We start from the raw sequence: 16797 nt of genomic DNA on the forward strand, positions 1-16797 counted from the left end.
GGGTTTTTTGAGTTTATTATATTATTTATAACTTCTAGTCTTTGGGTTTTTGTTAGAGTCATGTCTTATGGTTTGTCTCTGTGTAATCCTTAGTTGCTATATCCCCTGTCCGCTATATCCCCGTGTCCAGTCAGTGTCTGTGTCTGCCCTGGTCCCACGTCTCTGTTCCCTCTGTTGTAGTGCAGACTCACAGGCAGTGTGAGTCTGTGTCTTTGTTCAGTCTGTGTTATGTGTTTCCTGTTTTACTTTGAAGGTCTCTGTCTTATCTCAGTGTTGTCTCGTCTCGTCAGTTCTGATTTGCCCCAGCTGTGTTTCCCTCCTGTTGTCCATTCCCTGATTGCTCCCTCGATGTATTTAAGCTCTGTGTTGCAGTTTGTCATTGTCGTGATCTACCGTTTATTTTGCTGTGTGTTTTGTCTGCCCGTGTAAGTTATTTGGATTCTTACGTTTGTTCTGTTTGAGTTCAGCATCAAAGCTGTTTCAGTTTACGTTTGTCTCTGGAGTCTGCACCTTGGGTCCTTTTCTTGCCTGCACACAGCCGTCACATAACAAAAACAGGAACTCTCTTTCTGAGAAGTGATGGTGCTCACCACTGCAGCACCACGCTGCCCTGTTAGTTTCTGTGCTGGTAAAAATAAATAGTTCACTCTGACATATTTCCTGTGTCACAAACACTTCTTCTCTCTGCTGCTTCGATGTACTTACAGTTTGTAGAAGGCAGCGTCTAACAAAGCCGTGTTATTATAAACATACTGCAGCTGCTGAGTTAAAGCTTATTATCTCTGTGATAGAAAATATTAAAAACAAAACTTCTTCCAGTGTTTTACATTCTTGTAACTGAACTTCAGATCTTGTTGAATGTTGTTTTCATTTGTACATAACTGACAGTCTGACACCTCCTGACGTGTCAGAAGAACTGTGACTCGTCCTGTTTTACTTCCTCTTTGTTTTCTCTTCAAAGCTGTCGGACTTAAAGACACAGACAGACGGTGAAGCTGCTCAAAGATCTTTCAGCTCAAAATGTCTACAGAAATTCAAAGTGTTGAAGATTTCAGGGTGAAATACAGCAGAGGGTCCCAAGAGGATGGAGGAGTGAGAGAGCAGAGTGAGGTGGAGGTGTTAGATGATGGAGAGCAGCACCCTGACGTTGGCCTACAAGAAGCTGGTAAGCAGGAAATCATCAAAGTGACCAAACCAAAGAAAATGTTGGTGATGAAAGTGTTGTTCAGTGTCTTTCAAAGCTCTGATATCCGACCACTTTAAGACATATTAGTGTTCGTGTCACATGTCCCCAGAATATGTTTCCAGTCCAAACTGGCACACAGATCATTTGTTGCACTGGGCCTGTTTACTCCCAGTTAGGAGCTCCGTTTCTAACCGTCTGACTGTTTCAGTGTCTGTGGCTTCAAGTCAAACTGGTTCAGCTGCTGCTCTGCTTTCAGGAAGAGGTCTGTGAGTGACAGAGAGAAGCAGCCAATAGGAGCAGCACAGCTCTTTCTGCTTCCTCTCCAAGTGATAACATGACTGTAAATACAGCCAGATTGTCCACACAGTCATTGTTTTAAACATATGTGAATGTCGAGTTTGTCCGACAATGTTGTGCTTCCAAAAATGCGTCTTTCAGAGGTGCAGAGCAGCAGCTTGGTATGCAGCTGCAGTGTGTTAGCAGCTTCCCCCTGTAGTTAATGCAGCACGTTTAAATCAGTAGGTCATAGTTGTTCTGTGGTCTGACAACAGGAACAGAAAGATGCAGATTCATTGTGAGTTCAGCTGCATCAAAATGCAGTATGAGTGAGTGTAGAGAGGAGAGAAGCAAACTGATGGAAACAGCTAGCAGAAAGCTAACTGAGTGTAACTGAAGCACAAACACAGAGTAACACACACCCAGCACCACTCTGTTATAAATCAGCTTTAAAGTTTCCACAGTTCATGGTTGTTCCTCAGCATTACACTTTCCTCACAGCTCTGACCCGCGTGCAGATGATCGTCATAGAAACGAATATTCTGGGACTCTCCTCCATATTTGTCCCTCAGGTTTCTACGCTTCTTTCTACGTTCCCTCACGTCCATCAGGATAGTTTTGCTCATTTAGTCCTTATATTGAGAGGAGGATTGTTTTTCTCTCACTGATCTATTCAAAAGCTGCGACCAAGAAGTGGCCAGAAATGCACCGACCGATCACAACAGCTGGAATGGACTAATGTTACTTTGTCCTTGTTTGAGTTCCTGTAACTTTTTAACAAACTCGACTAATTTGTTTGGTAAATCTGATTTACTTTCTACTGGGATCATTCCTACAGTGAGGATTAATAAAAAGCTCCAAAGTCTCTCATTAGTGCTTCATAAATGGACTTTTTGTTTTATCTTTGTAGATGTTCACACCGAGAAGAAGCTTCCAGCTGTGAGAAGAAGCTGGTTCAGAGCTTTTGAAGTGAACCTGGGAGTGCTGTATCTGCTGATTGTGGTGGGAATCATGACACGCTGTGAGGAATTTGATTCCAATATGTTAGATGTTTGATTTTGAACATTAGAAGTGAAATGATTTGATGCTGCAGACCTGATTGTGTTTAGTTCCTGTTCCCACACTGCTGTGTTTCTCCTACTTCACTGGAAAACACACAAACAGCAAACTTGTTACTGTAATGTTATTGTAGGGTCGACCTCACAACATAAAGCACCTTGAGGCTGTTGCTGTGATTTGGAGCTGTAGAAGTAAAACTGAATTGAATGATTAAGACAACGTGTGTCCTCCAGTTGGACAAACCTCCAACACCTAAGTAGCACACAGGTGTAATCCTAGTCAGGTGCTTTCAGTGTGGAGGAGCTCCAGCTCTGAGCCCACAGACACCTTTAGGTAGAAGCTTGTTTCCACCACTTGTATCTCACTCTTTCAGTCAGTACTCACAGCTTGTGTTCATTACTGAGGTGAAGGTAAGAATGTAGCTCATCTGATAAATCAGCAGCACTTTCATGCTCAGCTCTCTCTTCACCCCAACAGACAGGATCACTGCACCAATCTGGCTTCTAACATCCTGCTGCTTTCTTTTCTCACTCGAGAACAAAATTCAAGGATTCATTAACTTGTGGTTAATGGGCATCAGTTCCCTCATCTGCAAATGGTTACTGTACTTCCTGACCAACCGCCCCCAACATGTCCGGCTGGATAACCGCTGCTCATCTACCATCACAATGAACACCGGTGTACCACAAGGCTGTGTGATGAGCCCTTTCCTCTACTCCCTCTTCACCCACGACTGCAGACCTGCTGATGGTTCCAACACCATCATTAAGTTTGCAGATGACACCACGGTGATTGGCCTCATCAGTGACAACGATGAGGCCGCCTACAGGGAGGAGGTGGATCGTCTGGCTGAGTGGTGCGACACAAACAACCTGCTGCTTAACACCGAGAAGACCAAGGAGCTCATCGTGGACTACAGGAGGAATGCTGACCCACACCCACCCATCCACATTAAGGGGACGGCTGTGGAGCGTGTGAGCAGCTTCAAGTTCCTGGGAGTCCACATCTCCGAGGATCTCACCTGGACGACCAACTGCTCCAAGCTGGTCAAGAAGGCTCACCAGCGCCTCTTCTTCTTGAGGACTCTGAGGAAGAACCACCTGTCCTCAGACATCCTGGTGAACTTCTATCGCTGCACCATCGAGAGCATCCTGACCAACTGTATAACAGTCTGGTACGGGAACTGCTCTGCCTCGGACCGGAAGGCGTTGCAGAGGGTCGTGAAAACTGCCCAGCGCATCGCCGGAGCACCACTTCCTGCCATAAAAGACATCTACAGGAAGCGGTGTCTGAAAAGGGCTGGGAAAATCCTCAGAGACCCCAGTCACCCATCACATGGACTCTTCACCCTCCTGCCCTCTGGGAGGCGCTACAGGAGCCTCCGGACTAAGACCACCAGGTACCGGAACAGCTTCTTCCCCACAGCTGTCAGACTCCTGAACTCTGCCTCCTGACATCTGACCCACGTTAAACTCATGGACTGAACATACACACACCCACAATGGACAACTGTACCCTCAAACACACAATAATAACATGGACTGAACCACCACTCACAGCCACTAGCACTTTATATAGCCTCTGTAGAAACTATCTACACCCTCACTTATCTTAACTGCACTGCTGTATAGCCCTGTGTAAACAATCATTCTGTACATACGATAATTTTTAATCCTACAACTGTTTACAACTTGCATAGTTCCCATTTCTGTATAGCTGTATATCTCAGATTCTGTAAAGTTATTTATTTCATATTCTGTATAGTTTTTCATATTTATATCCTGTTCATATCCTGTACATAGCTTGTACTCACTACAGCCTGTACATACTTATAGTTATAGAATATTCACAACATACTTCATACCGTGTACATTATAACATACCATAATAGACCCATTTCTGTAATATACTTACATATCTATATTATTGCTATATATATTGTAATATATCTATATCACTAAGCACTTCTGGATGGATGCAAACTGCATTTCGTTGCCCTGTACCTGTGCATGTGCAATGACAATAAAGTTGAATTCTATTCTATTCTATTCTATTCTATTCTATTCTAACTTCTTTACTTGGAAGAAACTCATTTCCAGCCTTAAACAGGCACAACACCCTTTTCCAGCTGAGAACCTCAGAATTGAAGGTGCTGTCGAGGAGGGAAATTATTTTACTGCTATTGTTAAATAATTGTCATTGCATTAATAATATAATCTGCAGCATGGATATTGCATTCCAAGGTTTAAACAGTGTCTCTTTCAGAAAGACTGAGTTGCAGGCTGACAGGAAGTTGTATGCAGAAAGAAGCAGGAAGTTATTTTGAGCCGCAGGCTAAGACGAGGCTTTAACAATGTAACAGATAGCTTTAAGAAGGCCTTAAGCAGCTATGACTATTTTATACACAATGCATATCTGTGCTTATTAAAGAGTTGGAGCTCGGTCAATTAATTGGGGGTCGGAAGCTTTGTTCGGCGCGATGTTCGGACAATCTATTGTGCAAGTGACTTGGAGCCACAGAAGGAATTGCAATACATGCTTACAAAACACTTATATATCAGATCATTTTATATTAAGGTTTTAGTAGAGGTTCTTGGTTAAAACATTTATTTAGTAGAAGACATACACATAGTCTCAGTGAGCTTCTGGTCTGGTAAAAGGTCAGAAGTGCAACAGGTGAATTGAGAAAGAGCATTTGAGGACGAGACACAGACAGTAGGTGAAGAGGTGACACAAAGAGCATGTGAGGTCAACACACACACACACACACACTTTAAATTAGATTTATTTAGAGGAAGAGGTTAGTTATGTTTGGCTGTAACTGCAAAATTGTCTTGGTAAAAGAGGAACCGTTTCTTGGTGTCTCGGCAAGAAAGAGGAACAAGACAAGAACTGAAAGGTAGACAGGAAGGGCTAGCCATGAAAATAGGAGATGATTTTCTAGGTGAAAAGTCATGATGATGTTGATCTGATCTATGTATAAAATGTACCGGTGACGCATGAAGGGGCGTCAGTAAACAAACCCTGATGCTATAAAATATCTGTTCATGCTTTGATTAAGTCGAAGACTACTGGCTGTCTGCGTACAGAGTGTCTTCCCACGCGTGTATTCATTAAAATCTTCGTTTGACTTCACCCGGCCGGATCGGTGTGGTTATTCTTCGATCACCTCTTGTACCCTTCCTCAATAATGAATCTTAACAGTGCTAAATGTCATCCCAACTACTTCACACTCAACTTCAACCAACCTACAGTAAGCTGGACGACATCACTCCCACACATCCTGGAGAGAATGAAGAGCTCGTCCAGTGCTGCATGACCAGGATGGAAACCACACTGTTGCTCTGAATTTGAGATTTCACAATTGGATTGTCACGGTCTGACTGGCAGATCGTGGGGAGATGGGGAAATAGGACCCAAACGCTGGACTTAATGGAATGAACAGTGGGTTTATTTACAGTGAGGTAATGGTACACCACACATTGAATCCCCAAAAGTGCTCCCTCGACTCCCGTGACGTGTCTTCTCCCAAGTGCTGGTATCCCGTGCTCTCTGCCCCTGTGCCTTCACACACCCCGTGTGTCTTGCAGTCCTGTGTTCCACTGTCCTCCTGGGGAAAAACACAGACACAGCCGTTATGGCACCAACTCCGGCAGGCATACACTTTAACAACACTAGAAACACTGACATGGAGTCTAACTCAACGATCCTGCGCCGGAGGAAGCTCCATCGCTCTGTTAAGTAGCTCCCCCGACGATCCTGATCAGAAGCAGGTGTGTGGTAAGCTAGGCGTGACCAGCAGCTGGCAGGGCCACACCCATCAGGCCTGCAGGTGGCTGTCCTTCATCCTCCAGCCTCACACACATACACACACACCAGCATGGAACACAAGAGCACAGTGCAGCAAACATACATCCAATACACTAATAACAATAAAGGTCCACACTGTTCACGAACCCCGAGTCCCCGGCACCGGGTCCGTGACATGGATGGAGTTTCTCCTTCAATATTCTGACATAAACCTTCTCAGGGAGGCTGAGGAGTGTGATCTCCTGAAGTTTGAACCCACCAGCCCAGATTTACAAATCCAGAGGCCGAGTACCCGACTCTCATGTAATGTTGCAGAGGTGTGTTAACCAGGACGGCCCAACAACAAGGAGTATTTCCTGGTGACCTCACAGTAAGATGTGCAACATTTAAGTGCAATGTAATTTCAAAAAACTTTTCCTCCTTATGTTGGACACTTTTTCACACAAGTACTTCTGTATTCCTTTGAAAATCAAATCAAAGATCTCAAAAAATGAACTGCATCAGTTTTCCTGAAAGTGCAAAATGTAGAATTGAAAGGAAAAGTTACAGAGTGACCTAAAAAGGGAAAAACACAAATGAATGAACACAAACATCTTGTTCTTTTTAAAATCTTCGGTCAGCAGTGAAGCTAAATTTAATTGTTGTTCATTTAAAGAGTGTTTGAGACGTGGTTCAAACTTTCCACATCGACTGGATGAACCTCAACAGTTCTACAGTTTGTTTCTCTATAAGGCAACAGCAAGAAAACAAACTGTAACTGACAAAATAACATTTCCTGGGTCGAACCAACTGTGACACTGAGGTGTGACTGTGTTTGTGCTTTTATGTGTGAACGTTCAACGTCTTTAGAAAAAGAAGAGTTTATACATTTTCTGCTTTATGCAAACTCAGTCAAAAGCTCAACAAAGTACACATACAGTGGGGCAAAAAGTACCGTATTTCCCGGACTACAGAGCGCACCTGAATATTAGCCGCACAAGCTAAAATCAGGGGAAAATCCTGTTTTGTACATACATTAGCCACACCTGACTAAAAGCCGCAGGTGTTTCAATGTTGACTCATCATATGTAGGAGAATATGCACAAAGGGAATTGTCAGGAAAGAGACGGCTGTTTGGAGACACATCACATCACTTTTTAGGGTATATGTACAAGTAGCGGTAATTACAAGTACGAAACATGTACTGTGCTTCATAAATGAGTAACAAATGTAGTACATAACAATAACCTACAGCACACCAGAAAAATAGATTCGGCCTTTTAGGCTCAGGTGCAGTGACACGGCTTTAACAAGAAGAAAAGTCAGTCATTCACCATCTTTCTTTTCTTCCTGCGCAAAAAACCACCAAAGTCCTCTCCTCCAGTGTCAGAAACGAACAGGTTCAGGATGGCTTCGTCATCCACTCTCCGCTTCTCCTTCGTTGTCCCTTTCAAAACAAAAGAAATCCTCGTTGTCAGTGTCAGAGTCGAACACCCTCAGAAGGGCCGTGGCGGTGTCCTCCTCTCCATCATGCAGCAGTCCAGCCCTTCGAAATCCGTTGGTGATCGTGGATGTTTTCAAACTTTTCCACGCTGTCAGAATCCACCGGTGGAGTTGAGCATAACTTGCTTTTCGCAAGTTTATCGCCGCTCGTCATCCACGCCTCCCGCTGAACGCGTAGTGCTACTTTGAAGTTTGTTTTTCGTGCTACTTCGTACGGCACTACTTTGCCTGGCGGATGGACATGTGACCAACATACCACTCTTGAACCCCGATCCTTCCGCCAAGCAATGTAGTGCCGTACAACAGCGGAACAAACAAAACAAATCCGCTCATGGACAATCCATAGAAAAGCCGCACCTGACTAAAAGCCGCAGGGTTCAAAGCTTGTGCAAGAAGTAGCGGCTTATAGCCCGACAATTACGGTATTTAGTCAGCCACCGATTGTGCAAGTTCCCCCACCTAAAATGATGACAGAGGTCAGTAATTTGCACCAGAGGTACACTTCAACTGTAAGAGACAGAATGTGAAAAAAAAATCCATGAATCCACATGGTAGGATTTGTAAAGAATTTATTCGTAAATCAGGGTGGAAAATAAGTATTTGGTCAATAACAAAAATACAACTCAATACTTTGTAACATAACCTTTGTTGGCAATAACAGAGGTCAAACGTTTACTATAGGTCTTTACCAGGTTTGCACACACAGTAGCTGGTATTTTGGCCCATTCCTCCATGCAGATCTTCTCGAGAGCAGTGATGTTTTGGGGCTGTCGCCGAGCAACACGGACTTTCAACTCCCGCCACAGATTTTCTATGGGGTTGAGGTCTGGAGACTGGCTAGGCCACTCCAGGACTTTCAAATGCTTCTTACGGAGCCACTCCTTTGTTGCCCGGGCGGTGTGTTTTGGATCATTGTCATGTTGGAAGACCCAGCCTCGTTTCATCTTCAAAGTTCTCACTGATGGAAGGAGGTTTTGGCTCAAAATCTCACGATACATGGCCCCATTCATTCTGTCCTTAACACGGATCAGTCGTCCTGTCCCCTTGGCAGAAAAACAGCCCCATAGCATGATGTTTCCACCCCCATGCTTCACAGTAGGTATGGTGTTGTGATATTTTGATACCATGGTAGCATTTACAGGATATTGTTTTATTGTGATATTATACAGAAAAGAGTTACTCAATAAGGCCCATCTACTAGTTGTTTTTCTCTTTCTCTGTGACCCAAGAATTAAGGTGTAAGACTCACAAGCTGGTCCCCCAAGGTCGAAAACACCACAGAGATGAGACCACTTCCTTACTCCCATCCTCCCTTTTTCTTTATCTCCTGGAAAAGGCTCGTTAAAGGCTAGGTGGTTTGTTTCAGAATTCACTAATGAAAGAACTCTGTATTTTATGTCTAGGAGTGTATTTTGCTGGGATGATCATAAATTATAGCTGAACTGATAAACTACACAAGGGATACTTTGCTCAGAAGGCAGGAAGACGTTTCCTTATTTAGTCTGTACCGGTTTGAACTGGGAAAGCTGACACACGAACCTTTTTTCCTCTATATAAACTGCTGTGTATCAAATAAACCTTTGAGTCGATTGGGAAGGCAACCTAAAGCAGTCTCTGTTTTCTTGTTCTCCCAAGCTGCTCCCGAGCTCGTACTAACACGCTGAATGGCATACCTGAGTGTTACTTTAAATAATTAGGAATCTTAGAAGGAAAGGACAGAACTCTGCTTATCGCTCGTGCCTTGGAGGGAAAACCGGGATGGACATTTTTTCCTTCATATGGTGTTCTTGGGATGCAACTCAGTATTCTTCTTCCTCCAAACACGACGAGTTGAGTTTATACCAAAAAGTTCTACTTTGGTTTCATCTGACCACATGACATTCTCCCAATCCTCTGCTGTATCATCCATGTGCTCTCTGGCAAACTTCAGACGGGCCTGGACATGCACTGGCTTCAGCAGCGGAACACGTCTGGCACTGCGGGATTTGATTCCCTGCCGTTGTAGTGTGTTACTGATGGTGACCTTTGTTACTTTGGTCCCAGCTCTCTGCAGGTCATTCACCAGGTCCCCCCGTGTGGTTCTGGGATCTTTGCTCACCGTTCTCATCATCATTTTGACCCCACGGGATGAGATCTTGCGTGGAGCCCCAGATGGAGGGAGATTATCAGTGGTCTTGTATGTCTTCCATTTTCTGATGATTGCTCCCACAGTTGATTTTTTCACACCAAGCTGCTTGCCTATTGTAGATTCACTCTTCCCAGTCTGGTGCAGGTCTACAATACTTTTCCTGGTGTCCTTCGAAAGCTCTTTGGTCTTGGCCATGGCGGAGTTTGGAGTCTGACTGTTTGAGGCTGTGGACAGGTGTCTTTTATACAGATGATGAGTTCAAACAGGTGCCATTCATACAGGTAACGAGTGGGGGACAGAAAAGCTTCTTACAGAAGACGTTACAGGTCTGTGAGAGCCAGAGATTTTCCTTGTTTGAGGTGACCAAATACTTATTTTCCACCCTGATTTACGAATAAATTCTTTACAAATCCTACCATGTGGATTCATGGATTTTTTTTCACATTCTGTCTCTCACAGTTGAAGTGTACCTCTGGTGCAAATTACTGACCTCTGTCATCATTTTAAGTGGGGGAACTTGCACAATCGCTGGCTGACTAAATACTTTTTTGCCCCACTGTATTGTACAACACAGAGTTTTATCTGTAGTTAAGAGAAACACAAAATGCAGTTAAGAAATTTTTATGCAAATTAATCACACGGTCTGTGTTTCCTTACACGCTGCCACTTCCTCAAAGCTTCTTCCTGCCTGAAAGCAGACAGAAGGCTGGACAAGAATAAAACAGCTCGATATCTTCCAGGGTCAGTACTGCAGAACTGTTAGAGTACAGCTTAAACTCCTGCTCAGCGTCTCCGTCCTCTCACGATGTCCTCAGATATTTATGCCAAACCAGATCTATCAAAGAAGGTGAGATACAGCAGAAAGCAGGACGGAGCAGAGTGGGAGCAGAGGGAGGTGGATATCTACGAGAGTACAGATGAGATGAGAGATAGTTATGATCATTTTCAGTCACAGGAAGGAGGTAAGTCAATTATGAATCTAAATGTACTTCCAGTTTGTTACAGTCAGCTTTTAATGCCAAATTACTGCAGCCCATCAAACATCTGTTTCTCCATTTGCTGTATGAACCTTTTTAATTTAAATTCTTTCCCACAATAGTTTGTACGTCACTTATTGATTAACAGGAACTTCTTTCAGTCACAGTGCAGATGTTATATTTCCTTTGTTTTTTGGCAACCGGCCCTTTTTTGACGTTAAGCTGATACAACCACAACCACAGGTCTGTTAACCACAGACTGACAGGAAATAAGCACAAACCAACATCCACACTGCTTTCTAACAGGACCACAGACTCTGAATCCTCCTTCAGTCCTGAAGGGCTCTTTCAGATGTGCTACACTGGGTCTAAGAGTGCTGTGCCTCCTGATGTTAGCTGGGATCATCATCCTGTCCATATGCTGTAAGATAAGATACAACCTCTGAACTTCTCCTGCAAATGAATGTATGACTGATACTGAATCCCAGCAGCCAACAAACATGCAGCTTCACAACCAGAACGTGTCCTTCTGCCACAGCAAATACAGGAAGTACATGAAGCCAACACAGAAGCAGCAAACACTGCAGTTCCTTTAATGACCACTGGAGGCTGATGCTGAAAGCGAGTCAGTCCCCACAGACTCCCATGTTAAAATGAGCACCTTTGCTGCAGTAAAAACATGTTTCCATTCAGGACCAAATGAGTTTTGGTCTCTAAGGATAGTTTCCTCTTCATAAAAACTGCACGGTGGCATTTTAAATGGAATTCTCTGATCAATAATATGAGCTGCTGTGTGGTACAGCCTGACCAACACGTTGGTTTTGCTGACTGAGCTTCTAGTATTTCATGAGTCTGTTACTTAGCACTGATTAGCAGGTGTGTGTCTGTGTGCATGATTCCTGGCTCATATCTTGTGTGTGTTGTGGAGTGAATGTTCTTGTTGTTCCTTCAAACTCTTCACTCAACACGGTGATTCTGTGATTATCTCAACAAAGCAGACAGGCAGCAGCATCTGCTGCAGACTGATGCAGGTGCAGCCACACTATGTTAGACAGTGGCCGTCTGTCATTGTGCGACTAGTTAGTTCACTTGGTGTATTAAGCAGGTAGCTAACAAGCTAATGTTAGCTCCATTCATCTGCTGGGATATATCAATTAATCTTTTTTTATTACATCAAATCACAACAACAGTTGCCTCGAGGTTCTTTATATTATCAGGTAAAGACTCCACAATAACAAAAACAACAACACAGAGAAAACTCCCAGCAGCTGCTGATGTTTGGATTTTAAGGTGGTTTGATTCTATGTTTTAAATCAGTTGATGATCTTCAGCTGACCTTTAGCTCCTGGTGGAGCTGTGACAGACTTAATGCTGGATCAGCAGAAACATCACAAATCTATGATGTGAGAACAGAGACGCCTGCAAAAGGACGTCTGAAAGCAGGAAGTTCCTGGAAGCTGCAGGAAGAAACATTTATTAATTATAAATAAGCAGAAAGAGGAAGTGTTGAAACCTCAGAGCAGCTTTGACTGAATGTAAAAAGACATATTTTCAGTGAGAACAGGCACATGTCACATGAGTCAGAATCTATTCTTTCAAAGCATATAGATAACATCTCTGACTACAGGTGTAGAAATGCTGTTTGACTCTTCACCTTCTTCCTCCACACTGAAGCACAATTATTCTGAATCTTGTCAGTGGTTTTTGTTCACAGTTGATACGTATTTAGCTCATCAGATTTCCTGTAGTTCTAACACCTCCACCCACAGGACATGTTAAAGAACAATGGTTGCAAGTTTCTGACTCTTATTGATATTTGACAAAGCAGAGGAAGAAGATTATTTCTGTTCAACGTTTCACTCATTTTATTTTATTTTATTTTATTTTGGTTTCACTGAAATATTTCAGATGCTTTGAACAAGAGTGAATTCAACAAACTTCACTTCAAACACAATAAACTGAACCACAGTTACAACGAGCTACAGACTGAACATCAAGGTAAGAAAGTATTTAAAATTAACAAGAAAATACTAATGTCAGATAAAATTTATATTTACATTTTTTAACATGTTTTTTTCTACAGAGACAAAACGACTCAACAGTCAGTTACAGGAAGAAGTGAAGAAGCTGAAGGAGAAGATAGAAGGTAATAAAGTTTGAATAACTGATAGAAAACATCAGTGTTACACAGTGATAACCTGATTGTGTCTTTGTTTTGAATCCTACATGTTTGATGCTGTGTAACAGTTTCTCTGTATAAATGTAAGTTTCAGTTCATTATGAATAAGAGAGAAAACCTGAGTTTAAATGAAGCATTTACAGGGAAAATGACAGGAACCAAAGATTAATGTGATACAACAGGACACAAAGTCTGACTTTAAAACATGTGTTTGACTTTAAGAGAAGTGTCCAGAAGGATGGACGAGGTTTGGAAGCAGCTGTTACTTTAAACCCACTGAGAGTAAAACTTGGTCTGACAGCAGGAGAGCCTGTCAGGATATAGGAGCTGATCTGGTGATGATAAACAGCAAAGAGGAACAGGTGGGTGTGTTTGTTCATGTCTGTGTGATCTTTGATGGAGCTGACAGTCATCTGTTACTTGTGTCTTTGACCTGCTGTCAGTCTGTGACCTGCTTCCTGTCTCCACTCTGATGGATTTCTTGGATTCTCCTTTTTTGTTGCAGACACATTCAAACGAAAAGTTTTTACACATTTGACAAACATTTAATTTACACAGAAATGTTATAAAATGAGAGAAATCCTCATAATCCAGATTATTTTTCTGATTCAATCCAACTGAATCAAATGATTTGTTAACACTGATTCCACTGCAACACTGACTGAGCTACAGGAGGAGCTGATATTCATTGATTCTTTGGCTCTTTCTGATTTCTGCACAATGGAAGAAAAGTTTCATCACAGTTATTCTTCCTTCAGACATGTTCACAAGATGATGTCACTACAACAGAAGTGCTGAATTATGACTGGAGACAATATTTGTGTCTCTTCTCAAACAGGAATTTGTCAGTAATTTCAGAGGAGAGTCCTGGATTGGTCTGAGAGCCAACCAGACATCAGGAGGATATAAATGGGAATGGGTGGACGGATCAGCGCTGACAGAAAGGTGAGAAATTAGTTTGTTTCTATTCCAGAGTTATTATTTAGAAGTGAAACACTGATGTTTTGGAAGATAGATCAGCAATACATGAGCTGAGCTATTTTCCAACAGCCCCACAAACTGAATGTAAAGAAAAGCAGAAATCCTCCTTTGAATGAACAGCTGTGCTTGAACTCTCTTCATCTGCAGTCTGTGATGACGTTCAGTTACAACAAGTCAGTTTGAAGGAATCAGGATTGAAACATGTTCAAAGCAGCGACCGACACATTTCACTTTGTTCAATTTGTCTTCATGTTTTTGTGCTGTAATGTTTCTTTTCTCACAGAACAAAAAGTGTTTCAGAGAATTCCTGTCTCTTCTTCTTTGGTGTTTGTAAAACTTCAGAACATATGAAGGAAGAAGCTTCAGTAAATATGACCTGATAGACACACATTTCAAAGTGATGTCTGTAAACAGCTGACAAAACAGTTTCAAACAGCAGAAAGTCAGCTCTGACTTCTTTTTATTCTCCATTTTTACAGCAGGAAGATTTCATATTCATCAAAGCTTGAAAGCTGTTTTAGTGTGCATGATGATTCTCAGAGAAAAGTCTAAAGGAGGGAAAGTGGGCGAGAAACCTGGGAAAGAAATACAGCAAATATTGGAAATATTCCAAAAGAGACGCATATTTATATGAATGTGACAATAGTTATGAGTTTAGTCCAGTTTCATATCAGATTTGATCTCTCTGACAGGTTCTTGGCAGAAAGACATGGGAATCCCAGTTATGGTTACTATGGAGCCTGCTGTGACGATGATGGGAGATGGAGAGGGTTATATTATTCTTATTCAATGACCTTCATCTGTGAGAAATGAGTTTGGTGCTTTGATGTAAATGTTTGAATAATCCAACCAAAGACACCTCACTATGAAATGTCCTGCATGAGCCTCAGACTCAGCTTACAGTCTTTACTTGTTCATTCTGCATCATATATTGATTACATATATTGTCCCTCTGTGCTCTGTGCTGTACAGTAAGGTTGGAAGTCATCCACACAAAACCTTGAAGTACTTCATTACTCTGTAGTTCCAGCAAATTGTTCTAATAAAAGTCAAAGTGCAGCTTGTCTTTACTTTGCTTTACTTGGTTTATTCATCAGCCTGTTGGTCCTAAAACTTCAGTAAATGTCTTGTTTCTAAAAGTTCAGCAAAAAATATATTTGATTAATAAGAATTTTAAAAGTTCTGATCAGCTGGAACATCAGAAGGACATTTTTAAACCTCTGTGTATGTGAAAGTGACAGAAAGACATTAAATGTTAATTGTGTTATGTGAGTCATGTATATTTAGTTTTGCATTTTATATGGAAGTTGTATTTTGATTTGAAAAACAAATATTTCATATAAAGCTTTAAGTGTTGATGACTTTAATTACAGATAAAATAACTTACTCAGTAACTTATTGGTTGAATAGTAAAAGAGAGAAAACGGCTTCAGAGCTCTAAGTGTCGCTATATTAAAGGCTCAACATTTAACTTGGAGACACTTTGAAATATTTCAAAACATCAGCAGAATATAAAGAAAACATCTCTGATGTCATGTTCAACACATCTACATATGAACTGAAGTTAGCATCCAGCTGATGCCAGCCTGTACGCTCATGTAATACCACTTTGTACCACAAGAGGCTGCAGTGAGCCAGCATAGTCTGCACTGAGCTCACATTTGTATAGTTGTTGTTGCACTACAGCATTAGGTCAGACCACAAGTGTGTTGTTCTTTTACAATAAACAGCAACAATCAGAAAGTGTGTTTGGATTGACAACAACTGTGATGACACATTATAACCTGTTATTAAAGTTCTGCCCCTGCTTTGATCAAATGTGGGTTACTGCTAGTTAGTTAGTGTGACTTCATACAAACCTGTGTGTTACACCAGTGGAAGAAGCTTTTCCTTCATCAGTCTTCTTGTTTCTTACTATAGGGCTGAACAGCTACACTAACACTCTCTGGCTCTATGCTGCCCCCCTGTGGTCACAGTTGTAGTCAGTGTTGGTATGAAATGTTTGAAAGCTTCAGCACCACAGACAGCTGCAGGCAGCTCCACCCTCTCTGTACCATGTCTGCAACCTGTAACTTCAGTGTGTTCATTTAAACATTGAAATAAACTCTGGCTGCACATCGTTCTGCTTTTCTTTAAAAACAAAAACGGTTAAATAGTGTAAAATATGTAAATGTACAAAAGTTAGTGGTCCCAGAATAACTACAACTTTAAATAATTATAATCATAGCAAAGTTTGGCCTGATGGTGGCAGTAATGGAAACATTAGAGTACCACCATCATCAGTTTCATTTTACAACATTTTACTTGAAGAACACTCAAGGACACTGTACACAGCAGAATAATAAAAGCAACAGAAAAGCAGGCAGTTTACACAATCATAAAGTCATAAGGCATAAAACTAATTTAACATAGCAGAGTGGAGAGGTTATGTGGGATAAGCTATTTTGAACCAGTGAGTTTTTGTCTAGACTTAAAGAGAGAGAAGGAAGTGATATTTCTTAAATCAGGAGGTCGTGAACTCCAGAGTTGAGGAGCAGAGCAGCTGAAAGCCACGGTGGCAAGACAGGGGGCGGGGCTAGAGAGAGAAAGAGAAGAAGGAGATCTAAGACACCGAGACGGGATCATCATCAGAGATAGATGATGAACCGCCTTAAATGTGTACAAAAGTATTTTGACAATGATGTGATATCTAACTGGGAGTGATGAGATCTGTAGAAGG

The 16797-nt window shown here is 41.9% G+C and overlaps 1 protein-coding gene across 2 annotated transcripts; it reads left to right on the forward strand.

Annotated features, from left to right (window-relative positions):
• The first annotated feature begins 361 nt into the window (after nucleotides 1–361).
• Nucleotides 362–15148, forward strand: LOC113014106 (CD209 antigen-like protein E). Of its 2 annotated transcripts, XM_026155420.1 has the most exons (8): nucleotides 362–425; nucleotides 962–1165; nucleotides 2373–2483; nucleotides 12827–12916; nucleotides 13002–13064; nucleotides 13320–13459; nucleotides 13936–14042; nucleotides 14771–15148. In XM_026155420.1, the coding sequence occupies exons 2-8, from the start codon at nucleotides 1021–1023 to the stop codon at nucleotides 14889–14891; spliced, it is 777 nt and encodes a 258-aa protein (XP_026011205.1). In that variant the 5' UTR covers nucleotides 362–425; nucleotides 962–1020; the 3' UTR covers nucleotides 14892–15148. The 2 variants fall into 2 exon arrangements, with proteins under 2 accessions (XP_026011205.1, XP_026011204.1); XM_026155419.1 differs by lacking the exons at nucleotides 362–425; nucleotides 962–1165; nucleotides 2373–2483 and adding exons at nucleotides 10605–10903; nucleotides 11225–11341.
• Nucleotides 15149–16797: the final 1649 nt, after the last annotated feature.

This window comes from Astatotilapia calliptera, chromosome 22 (genome assembly GCF_900246225.1).
Source record: "Astatotilapia calliptera chromosome 22, fAstCal1.2, whole genome shotgun sequence".
In the NCBI taxonomy this organism is placed as follows: domain Eukaryota; kingdom Metazoa; phylum Chordata; class Actinopteri; order Cichliformes; family Cichlidae; genus Astatotilapia; species Astatotilapia calliptera.

Coding starts and splice junctions, on each gene's coding strand:
- LOC113014106 (XM_026155419.1), top strand. CDS start 10,747: ATGTCCTCAGATATTTATGCCAAACCAGATCTATCAAAGAAGGTGAGA. Junction 10,904..11,224: donor TTTTCAGTCACAGGAAGGAG/GTAAGTCAATTA, acceptor GCTTTCTAACAG/GACCACAGACTCTGAATCCT. Junction 13,065..13,319: donor GCTGAAGGAGAAGATAGAAG/GTAATAAAGTTT, acceptor TTTGACTTTAAG/AGAAGTGTCCAGAAGGATGG.